This window comes from Erpetoichthys calabaricus, chromosome 5 (genome assembly GCF_900747795.2).
Source record: "Erpetoichthys calabaricus chromosome 5, fErpCal1.3, whole genome shotgun sequence".
Taxonomy (NCBI): Eukaryota; Metazoa; Chordata; class Cladistia; order Polypteriformes; family Polypteridae; genus Erpetoichthys; species Erpetoichthys calabaricus.
The window spans coordinates 251,383,324-251,395,358 of record NC_041398.2 but is presented as its reverse complement, the minus strand read 5'-3'; the positions used below and the strand labels follow the sequence as shown (position 1 = coordinate 251,395,358).

Genomic DNA, 12,035 nt, shown 5'->3' with positions numbered 1-12,035 from the left:
TTTCTTCTCTAGTCCCTCCGTATTATGAGACCAGTCCAGCCTGTTATTGATGTGGACCCCCAAGTACCAGTAGGAGTGGACCACCTCCACAGCCGTTCTCTGATTAGAGTGACCAGGCCCAGAGCGTCCATAATCAGGTCCTTGGTTTTGTTGATGTCTTTTCACCTCCAGAAAGAAAGTTCTCCTCCAGCCCCCAGCACTCAAATTCACATGACATGGTGGGAGGCTTCAGCTGGGGGTCTCACCTTCCTGCTGCTCTGAGTCAATCAGCAAGCCTGGCAAAGTGAAGAAGAGCAGTGTAGTCATCTCAATGCATCGCCACCTTGGACAGCACCTTTTAAAATGAGCCCACTGGCATGATGGGGAGCCGGCGGCGTCACCCATTCATCTGAAGAGGGGGTCTGGGGGGGCTGGCTGAGGTGGCGTCACCCATTCATCTGAACTTATCTCTAGTCAAGAGGATTTCAGAGCACTTTGGCTGAAGGCCACGTCACTTGATGTGTCCTGTCCAGCAATTTGGGGTCCAATCTTAGTGAGTGGGTGTCAGCGGGTGTCACACTCCTGTGAAGGTCAGTCACCTAAGGTGACGTCCCACTACTCTGCGACTCGCCCCTCAAACAGATTTTCTTTTTGCCTTTAGCTGTGGGGTGGGCTTGTGTGCTGACCACCAATGCCTGGAATGACGTAACAGGGAATAAGGAACACGGGGGGGTCTGACACTCACAATCTCCATGATGGCTCCTGTGTTATGTCCTAAAAAGAGCAGAAAAAGGGCAGAGATGGCATATCCGCTAAACCTCCATATGGCACTGGCACCGTCACGCTACTGGGTGTCACAAAAAGGGACGAGCATAACTGTGCAGGAAAGACGTCACCAGTCAGTACATGTGATACGGTCCAGTGAGGAGATCGGCCACTGCGGTCACGTAATGTGACATCAGCTTAAGTTGCACCCAGAAAGCCACACTGACCCACCAGCCGTCCATTTTCTAAGCCCACTTCATCCTGAGTGCTGCCTGCTGGAGTCTTTGACCACCAAGAGTGAGACAAGTCACACCGACACCAACCTCAAGTGGCTTCCACATATTCATATGTCAACTTTAATGGATCTGTCATGGGACGAGGGGCCCTCCTGGTGACGCTGCCCTCATGTACACAGTGACAGATGTGCACCGTGATGTGAACGTGGGAGGCGGGGGTCACAGACAGGATGAAGAATAAACTATCAGTCAATGAGGTGGACCACATCTGAGTCAGGGGGCACCGCTACTTCTGAGAACGAGGGGGCTTGAGGGGCTCCCCAATATATTGCCTTTAGAGTTTCCTTGTGTCGGCCGGGGGTCTGCAGGAGACCAACGGGTGATTGTGGACTCAGTTTAGAAAGCCGAGGGGTCAGCGTCATGGATGGGCCACCTCGGGCGTATTGGTCTGTTGAGTCAGCCAGCAGATGGCAGCACTCAGTGAGATGTGATCAAACTGTCACCATTCCTGTGTCCTGCGGAGACCCCCTAGGCTCAATGGTGGAGTTTTTCCAATCCAACAGCCCCTCAGCCCAAAAGCTCCAATCAGGTGTCAGTGAGGGAAGGACTTGGCCATGTCTCCTCCTTTGTCACAAGTCCCCTTGTCCATCCTGGGACGGAAGACCCCCAGGTGAGTGTCAGGGTGGTCCAAGGCCTTTGCCACGTATGTTTAGTTAAGTGGCTGACACTTTCATCTAACATTTGATGTTCCACTTGTTTCACTTTGTCTGTTTGTGGAGCGCTGGCAGCTGAGGTGGCTTCCTCAGGGTCACACAATGCCAGTAGTGGCATCTGGGCAGGCAGTTCAAGGCCGTAACTGCTGTGCCACTCTACCTGCCTGCTCCGTTAAACTTGTGGGCACAAGAGCTCTGCTCTGACTCAAAATGGCACAGGGTGGCACCAAAACAAGCATGATGGGTGAAGAAGGCACACTGCACACTTTTGCCACCCCTGTGTGTGTTTGCCATAAGTGGGTAGATTTTTAGTTTTATTTTTGACATTTTAATTTTATGCTACGAGACTCAGAAGTAACTTGAATCGGCTCCCAATAGCACTTGGCTGGAAGGAGCGGCACTAAGAAGCAGCAGCAAAGCCCATGCCAGCTGCTTTAGCCAGCGGTCTCTCCACTTGCCAGCACACACTTGAAGAGCCTGGCTTGCATTGGCATCGTCAGCTCTGGCACATCAGTAATGATGCCACTTCCATCTCAAACTGAAATAACTGGAAGTGAAATCCAACCCAGAAGACGACTTTGGTGAGATGTTTTAATTCGGATATTAGCCGTTCATCCAAAGCAACTTACAAATCACAACAACACATAGGAAGTTGGCACTCCTGGCGCCCAAAGTGTCATCCCTGCATCTGAGAGTTCTGCTTCTTCAGCAATTGAGTGCCAGCTTGGCATCTTAGCAAAATTGCATACTGGCACAGCTACTTTTGAAAACGATGATTTTGTTTCAAAAGTTTTCAGCTCCCGCTGGTGTCAATGAAATGCCAAAAAATGTGCCAACTTTACCTACTGAGTCCGTGCGGTGCGCGTTTGTAGGGAAAACATGAAGTTAACAAGCAGGAGAGAAAACCCGCAAAGAGCGGGCAAAACACGGGCATGACTATGGCAACACAAAAGAGGCATTCGAGGCTCGGGACCGTCACCAATGTGGGGAACTTACAACACGGCTGTCCCCAGTGGTCACAAATGGCATTAACGTCATCAAGCTGCAGATAGAGCCTTGTCACGTGACACTCATACGTCAGCGATTTCCAAAAGCTGCGCTTTCCCGTCCGCACTGCCATGTGACAAAATTAAACAATAAATATGCAAATTAATTTGACGTGGTAGTGGGTGTGCATCACCCTGAAGAGGGCGGGGCTGGATGGGTGATTGACGGCGAAGTGTCACTCGGGCAAGCTGAGCTCTGCATCTCATGAACCCCACGCGTTACACGCACATTATGTGCCAGGAATGTTCAAGAAACTCCATGGGCACTGGACTAATAGAGGCGGGCAGAAGATAAAATTTAGGAGTGCTTTATGTGGCATTGTCGATTTGGATTTGTTTGTAAAGAAAGAATGAAAGGTTTGAGTAGTTCATGATATTTTAAGGTGAAAAGCGCTATATAAAATCAAAAGAAAGAAAGAAAGAAAGAAAAAAAGAAAGAAAGAAAGAAAGAAAGAAAGAAAGATGAAGAAACACATTAAAGATGAAGGTCATCAGTTGCAGTTGTTGTCCCTGCCGTGTGTCCGATGACGCGTTCACTGATCTTTCAGAAGGCGCCCCCTAACCAGAGGCACTTCGGGTCTCAAATTGTTGATCAGTGTCACCGATCAGCGGGTCTCTTGGGTACAACGGGATGGGTTTTAAAAATGGCCCCAGACTCTGGTTGACTTGGATGGCTGTCGCTGGATGTCCCTTTCACTGCTTGTATCGATGTCGGGTGTAAGACGCGCCTGTCACCGCCATCAGATCTTTCAATTGTTAACAAGTCGCATCAGTTATCTGGGTTTCTAAAGGACACTGCATGGCGGGCCCCCTAACACCCATGTTGACCACCCATGAGTTTCAGAGAGTGAAGACCCCGCGAGTTCCGACACATTCTAAGCCCCGCCCCCTGCCAGTGGCCCCGCCCAAATGCGCGCTCGCGCTCCTGCGGCTCCTGCTGTGTTTAGTTACCGCTCGGACGGGACGAGAGTCCGACACGCCGGCACACAACAACACGCTTTGCTTTAACTTTTCTTTTTCTTTTCTTTTCTTTTCTTTCCTTTTTCTGAATTTGTTTATCGTGAATCGAACGAAAATACCAAACCAAAATGTCGTGGCGCTCTGTTACCGGAGTTAACCGAGAAGACCGAATGGACGTGAGAGTTTGCATTTCATCTGGAAATCCGCCTTTGTAGATTTGTCACAGTGGATTAGAAGTCTCAATCTTAGCCACCATCCTATTCTCTTCGAGATTCCTTTGCACGTATTCCTGGTGTAATTGTGCCAAAGCTTTTACTGTATCCCTCCAAAAGTGTTGGCACCTTCGCCATCTTCCCCTGGCCTTGTCGTTGTCTTGTGGCTCTTCAGCCGCTGCTCGTCTCTCCACCTTCTGCTGTCTTGTTCAGCTTTTCCTCGATGTCACCCTGTCGCCTCTGCACTGTCACTTTGCTCCCGTTCTTGCAGATGGTCCCGTCATTCAAGTGTGCCCAGTGCTGCTGGCCTCGGGGTTACTTGAAAGGAAGTTAAACAGAGTGGTCGTGAGAGACCCCGTCTTTGATCGAACCTCAATGATGCGTTTCAGCAGGACGACAAGTGGCAAATCGAACAACAACACAACACCAGGACCCATTGAACCCTGCGCAGTGAGGCTCCGGTCAGAAGGCTGGTGGTCTTTCAGTCTGTTTAATTTCGTGAACTTTAAAAATATTCGCAATTACAAACGACGCGAGCTCACGCGAGAGCGCGCCTCCGCTCCACAAATGCCAGTTTAGCATCCCTCAAGCACGTGCACGCGCGCGGCGGGCCACCGCCCACGCCCACCTCACGTCATGTGGAGCCGACTCGGTTTTCAGAATTGCGATCATGCCAGGCGCTATATCAGCATGGGCAGTGCCATTGGGTTGTGTCAAACTCGCGCACACTACGCACTTTTTGAACGCTTGTCCGTTACACCGTTTAGTTTGCCTCTTTGAGGATTTCTCCGTGAAGCACTAAGCTGCTATCTTGCAGACATCGAGCGCGCGCATAAGACGAGTAAGGCGCTTTATTGAATGTTAGTTTTTTTATATCAGGCATCAGCCCCTCCGCCGAAGTCCAAACCAATCCGCTCAAATATGCGGAGATGCTGCAGGCCTTGCGGGTAGAAAGATTCTGTCTTTAGATTAGTAGGCCGGGCGCTGACTTATACTGTAGAACGGCCAGCAGGGGGCGGCCGGCCAGGACTCCGGCTGTCTATTGTTACTTGAAGTGGGTTATAAAGTTATGGAGAGCGGGATTTCTCGATGATGAATGGCGCTGCCAGTTCGCTCGCGCAGAACGATCGCCTCTGTCCTCGTCTTAGTCAGCCCAGCAGGTTGGAGGCAGTGCAGGTCTCAGGGTCTATTTTAACTGACCGTGCCAAACCCCACCAGAGGTGTACTTTTGCCACTGAAGCTGCTTGTTGAGTTTCTGCTTTCCTCTCCTTCGATGCCAGCTGGCCAGTTAATGAATGGACAAACATCGCTGGGCTCCACTGACGTTAATCAGTTTCTGAGCTCTTTATTTGCCTTTCTGTTTAAGCAAATCCGCGACTTTACGTGAACTCCTTCTATAATTCGTAAAGTTTACATCTGCTTCCGCTCTTGAACTCGATGTCACCCAGTGAAGGGCGCTATACAAAAATCAAAGGAATTATTACTTAGCCGATGCCCATCAAGGCAGAATGTGTTCTTCTAGCACAGACAGGCGAAGTGACTGCAGGCTCGCGGTCACACAGCGACATTACCGGGATTTGAACCCATGTCTTTACGGATTGAAGTCCAAGGGCTTCGCCACTCTGAACTCGCGCTGCGGCTCTCATGTTCCCGTTCCCGTTTGATTGGGCCTGGCGCCCCCTACTGAAATGGGCACGCGATTGTGTTATTTTAATTACAGCGCGACCCCCAGGTCTTGTGATTTTACAGGCAGGTCATTCCGTGAGGCTTCGCTCCGACTTTACTTAATCTGACGCACGTATTGTACGCGAATATGGCGAGTTGTCGCAATGATAGCGTTGGGATGTCAGCTACACCTGACACGAGCTGCAAGGGAAAACGACGATTTGGCGTCACCAGTAACGAGGGGACTCTGAGTGACGACACTAAAACTGCACTTCGGCGCTGACCACGTCGGGTTGCTGGTTGCTCGATTCGTTGTGAGTTTAAACAGAAAAGCGAGTCCTGTGCGCGCCTTCAAGCCCAATTCCACCAAATCAGCAGGTCCTTCTGAAATCGCTCGGCCGGCCCGCTGTCTCCTGCCGCAGTCCCGGGAGACTTGATGGGTTCAAGTGCGTGGTTTGATCAGATATGGTCTGATGGACACCAGGCAGCTGGTCATCTGTTGTCTCGTTTTGTATCTCATTGTTGTTTATGAGAAAAGAACAATTAAAGGGTCCGGGTCCAAAATAAGAAGTTAATTGTAATGAAAGTAAAAGAGTTAATTAGCAACAAACTGCTAAGGTATAAGGGTCAGAATGAAGACCTGCAGCCACTGTGGCCCCAGGACCGGAGTCAGACACAACTGATTTAAAAAGAGCAGATGATTTAGTGTGGTCGAATTAAATTGTGTAAAAACGTAACATGTCATCAATCACAGTTTGAGTTTTATCTTTGTATTTCATGCAGAAATCTGCTCTCACTTTGATATTAAAGACTCTTTTTTCGGTTGGTCACTGTGTCAAAAGAAGCAAAAATTAAATCCACTGGGAACACGAATTTTCATTGCATTGAGCAGACACGAGGATTACCGTCACCTGACCTGACGCCACGCCCACTCACGTGACACCCGTTTAACGCAGCCAATTAACCGAACTCGGAGGAGGAGACGAAATCAAAGAGGCGGAGCCCGGGCCACGTGATCCAAGCGCTGCACCACCGGACCGCACATTCTGGGCGGTCCAACAGAAGGCTGAAAGTTCACTGTAATAATAATAATAATAATTCATTACATTTATATAGCGCTTTTCTCAGTACTCAAAGCGCTATCCACACAGGGAGGAACCGGACCCACAATCTTTCACAGTCTCCTTACTGCAAAGCAGCAGCTATACCACTGAGCCACCTGTGAGGACAAGGACACTTTGTGTGCGACGACTTCGTTCTCCTCTTCTCGCGTCATCTGCACGTATTCTCTTAGCAGAGGCTTTAAGTTAAAACAACTTAGAGAGGAGGTCGACATCATCGAGCGGCCTGGAGGAGTCATTAAGAACAAACAAGGGGTGCAGGAACCACACGGGGAACAAAACAGCACGTAATTTCACTATTGATAAGGATTAAAAAATAAATCAATCAATAAATAAATAAATAAATAATAAGCAACAGTGCAGGAGCTCCTGTCCATTACACATTTAGAGGCTCTCCTCAGCCGCACGTGAAGGACTTTAGAACGTGGGGGGGATAGCTGGAAAAAGACACGAACAAAGAGTCCGACAGATTGTACTGTTAATTTAGAAAATAAGGAAGGACCACCAGAGAGGAGAGGGGTCGCCACTTGAAGTAGCTGGTAAATCTTTGCGCGCTAACTTACTGGCTGTCTTATTAAAATAATTTGGCAAGCAACCCACCGATGGCGGGGCGACCACCTGTGGTTGCACTTCTACAATCGAAGACTCGACTGCGAGCTCACGGAGGTCTCTGAGAAGCCAACAGACACGCGACCGCGCGCTCTACGGTAAGGTGGACGTAGCGCAGTCCCGTTAACAGCCGCGTGTCCAATGGTGCGACTTTCAGACACACGTGACGTGTGTGTGTGTGTGTGTGTGTGTGTTCTGTCAATGCTCTTTCATATATACACAGCAGGTGGTTGAAGAAGTAGCGCTACCGGGTTTCTTCAGAAATGAAGGTTTGGGGCTTAGGAGAGACCCCCCAATCTACCCCCCTTCACTAACATGTCCAGGAGAGCAGCAGTCGGTTAAAATGTACAGAACAGACCGAGAAACTGTGATGAGAAATGGCGGTGCTGCACAAATAAAATATAGAAGTGAATAGAAATGCATTTGATAGTCGACCCCAGCACACGACCCCCTACGAATCAAACTGAGAGGGGAGCAGGCCGAGGTGTCCTTCACGTCTCCGCGATGTTTCATTTCCCGTCATTTTATTGCGCAGCGCCACTGTAGTCCCCGATGTGCCTTCATTCTTTGAGCGACACTCTTCTGTCGCCTCTGCCTCACTGCTGCGTCGTAAGCAATAAACTATAGCGCAGATAATAATAATAATAATAATAATAATAATAATAATAATAATAATAATAATCATATTGCTTGGACATTCTGTTTAAAGTCCAAATGTTCTGCCCAAAGATTTCTGATCTTGGTGACGAGCACCATGCCCGTGACAAGACGGTGTCCAAAGTTTGTGGACACTCTGAGCTCCTCTGCAGTTCTGATAGCCTCTTCTGTATAAGTAAATATGTACATGTCCTCCTATCCATTATTATTATTATTATTATTATTATTATTATTATTATTATTATTAAGCAGACTCCTTAATCCAAGACGACTTGCAAATCGAGTTACAGCACATCCGCGAAGTAGCAGACGGCGTCAAAGCATCAAAAACAACAGAGAAATCCGAGCACGCGGCCGCCGACCCTCCACGAGCAGATAAAGATGCCTGCAGCTCATCGAAGACCCCCATCAGCATCTTCAGTTCCACGATTTTTAATGAAAAGCTGAATTTTATAAAGGACGCCAAAACACGAAGCGGCTCTGTGGGGTTGGTGCACAGCTTTGGGGCGAGAGGTGACGGTCTAAAAGGTCTCTTGGGGGGTCACCGCCGACCCCAGCAGCTCTAGTGGAAGGGACGCCAGTTCAGTACAAACGTTCTCTGGACTGCTAACGGGTGACAGCCGACAGACTTCAGCTTGGCGTCCCAATTGGTGACCTCACACTCAGGACATTTTTAAAATGCCAACACATCGCGAGCCACAAAAGCAGCAGGTGGCACATAAGGGATTACGCCGTTACCTTTAATTGTCACTCGGGGACAAGGGTGGTCTTAACAGAGGCAGTCGGGCGCCCTCATCAAAAGCTCATCCGCGCAGTGACACGAGTTTCTCCAACGGCCCTCAGCGGTTCTAGGGACAGTTAAAGCCGATGTGGTCGCTTCACGTCGTTGGCCTCTTTTGTGGAGGGTCTCTGTGTGCAGAAGGGGCTTTCATTGGCCTCTCAGCATGGACGACAATGTTGGCTGCGAGCTTCATTTCGCATTGCCTTTCTTCTTCGAGGAGACGGGGATCGCAGTGAGAAGCTGAGTGTCACGTCTTCATCCCCAGACCTGCCTGTCACAAGTCTACCTCGGAGGGACTCCTGGTCTCGACTTGACCTTCTCAGAGTCTTCAGCCGAAAGCCTTAATGAGCCGAACTGCCTGCCATGTTCTCGTCCAGACGTCTCTGCAGGACGTTCTTCTGTGTCAGCGCGGTACTCTTCCATCTTCTGAACCTGCAGCTTCTTCGTTTAGTGTCGGGAAGCGGGGTTTTGGACTCTAAGCCAGCAGGAACCAACCGGAAGCACTCGCCATGGACTCTCGGGGCGCACGGGACTCAATTCATAGCGACATTAAGTGCAGTGGGAGGACATGTTTAGAAGTTGACGCACAAACGCGAATCAAACCTGCGAGGAACGGGACAGCCGTGAGTGACTGGCGGGACTTGCAAAAAAAAAAAAAAAAAAAAAAAAACGACCGAGACCCTCAGCACTCAGACCTAAAGACCCTCTACAGGCGAGTGACCCGACAACCCCCAAATGGGATGTCCTCACGTTCAGCTTGCTGCATTTGTCACGAGGACAGGCGCCTGCTTAAAGCTTGTCTGCGAACTTGTGAATCTCGCACATTACCGGGCCTCTTACTGGGACAATCACCGGGGGACACGAGCCCTAAACTGGCATGGCACGAAGCTCGCGGTTCTATGTCATCGGCGGGTCACCTCAGGCCCCGCCACAACTTTGTTGCGGTCACTGCGCGCCTTCGTCTGAAGCACACCCGGCCGGCATTGCACCCACTATACGGTAAGAGTGTCCGTTACGCCTTTAATGTTATGTTTGACGGTCTCAGTATTACTTACCACCCACCCATAAAACACTTGAAGATGACACGGAAAATCCGAGGAGCCCCCAAAGTGACACTGATGGAGTTGAAGTCGTAGGATGACACATAGAAAACTGTAAGTGGATGTAACCTTCATGTTGGGTTATGGGAACGGAATTGGTGTCGAGCCCTTGATCCCGCGCGTTATGTATGTGTTTATTTTTTTGTTTATTCGTTTATATGTTTGTTTGTCTGTTTGTGTGTTTGTTTGTTTGTTTGTTTGTTTGTGTGTTTGTTTGTTTGTGTGTTCGTGTCTGTGTTTGTTTGTTTGTGTGTTCGTGTCTGTCCTTACTGTGATGGAGCTCATTCCCCACTGGAGCATCAGTTTGCTGTCCGCAGTGTAGATGAATGAAACTTCAATATTTACAGCACAAGCCCCCAACTACCAACATCCCCCCATGACCCCCTCGTCAGACGTACCGCTGACATCGCCCCCTCCCTGAATATCCCGAGCACTGGGGTCGCGTTAACCCCTTCGTTTCGCTGCCCTTTGCCGTTTGCCTTTCTGCCGCTGCCTTTGCGATCCCGCCGACGAGAATTCACGTGCACGCGCTTTACTTTGGATCGCAGCCTGTCCAGAAGTTCCCAAGTCCTTCGCTCCCCTCCTAAAAAAACCTCTCAGTGCAGATCTAGCAGACCCCCTGCCATAGCAAAACGATCCCACGAGCCCACTTCCCTCCAGCACCAGGCGCCACCTGAACTTAAATGGCAACTCCTACCTGATCCTCGACGTCCGGAGACTTCATCAGATGCCTCTCTTTGTAAAGGGACCACAGGCCGATATTGGGAAGGAAGACTAAGGCCACCATGAACACGAAAGTCATCTGCAGCACCCGCTTCTGCCTCCTCTTCATAGTACAGCAGACCCAGCGGTGCAGCGCGCTCCCCGACTTGGAGCGACCCGGAGCGAGGTCCATCGCCGCTGCAGGGGTCCACTTTCTCCGAGAACTACGGGACAACTTGTACCTGTCAACAAACAGGAGAACGGGTCAGATGGCCAGCCACGCGTGTCCTTGTCGGTCCGCAGGAGCAACGGCGACTTGCTGACAAATGGAGCGCGCCCCGCGGGCCCTTCTCGTATTAAGCCCGGGAATGTACGGGTGCCCTCTATGCACAATTCATCGGGGGGCACACACGAGGCGTGACTCCCACACCTGCGCCTCACCACCGCGCGGAGCCACTTGGGCAAGGCACGTGCAGGTATGAACGTGCCCAGCCCGGGGAGCGTAGAGGGCAGCCACCTGGGCACGAGGACACCGGCGAGCACCTCAGGTGAGCCGACGCGCCACGCGCGCTCCCTTCACTTACTTACTGTTGAGCTTGGCGGGCATCATGTCAGCAGCATCGCGGGCTTTTCATCGGGCACAGCGCATTCTGCACATTCGGCATAGCGCCTTCAGCTCGGGGGATGCGCTCGCAGCCCGGATTTCCGTTTCCTTCTTGTTATTCTCGGAGCACCGAAGCGCACACCGAGACGGCAGAGTCCGTCTGAAAGACTCGGTGTGCGACACGGAGAGAGCGAGAGCGCCGTTTGCCGGTTTGGGCTCGGTAACCTGCGCTCGCTCTCTCGCTCTCTCTCTCTCTCTCTCTCTCTCTCTCTCTCTCTCTCTCTCTCTCTCCATTCGTCACACCTCCCATCTGCGGTGCCACAGCCACACACCGCGTGTGCCACTCATCAGCTCACTACAAGCACCTTTAACAAAAGCTCACTGATCCCATTACGGAGCAGACCGCCTTCGGGAGCGCGGCCACTCAGCTGCCTTCACAGGGGACGCAATGGAAGAGCAAATGAAAGGACAGCAAGCCAGGCGGCAATATTTGGGCTCGTCTGAAGAACGGAGTGGCTGCTGATGGTTTGCTTTCTCCCCCCGAGGACGGTGCGACACACTAAGCGAGGAGCAGCCCGGCGATATGACAAAGAGCGCGGCGTGACTGCAATCGAGTGGATGTTCTCTGGTCAAATTCAAACGGCACACGAAGTGACAATGTGGCCGGACGCAGGGGGGAGCGTCTATCGCCGAGCGGATCTTTTGCACAATAAGCGCGTTGTCACTTTTAGCAGAAGGAAGAGTCTGCGACACGCGAGTCTATTAGTGGGACCGACGAAGACCCCCGTTCGCACCCCGATGAGCTCTCCGGAGGGCCGGACATTGAGGCCCATCCGTTTGTGGACCCTCAAGGCCCCCCAGAAATGACAGAAACCTGGTGCCATT

The 12,035-nt window shown here is 50.9% G+C and overlaps 1 protein-coding gene across 1 annotated transcript in view; it reads right to left on the bottom strand.

Moving 5' to 3' along the window:
* galntl6 (polypeptide N-acetylgalactosaminyltransferase like 6) overlaps positions 1-11,755 on the bottom strand; it is a 104,323-nt gene extending 92,568 nt beyond the window's left edge. Inside the window, 2 exon segments of the mRNA XM_028791147.2 lie at positions 10,542-10,788; positions 11,135-11,755. Of these exon segments, the coding sequence (XP_028646980.1) occupies positions 10,542-10,739 (198 nt within the window). The 5' untranslated portion in view covers positions 10,740-10,788; positions 11,135-11,755.
* Between the last annotated feature and the right edge of the window lie 280 nt (positions 11,756-12,035).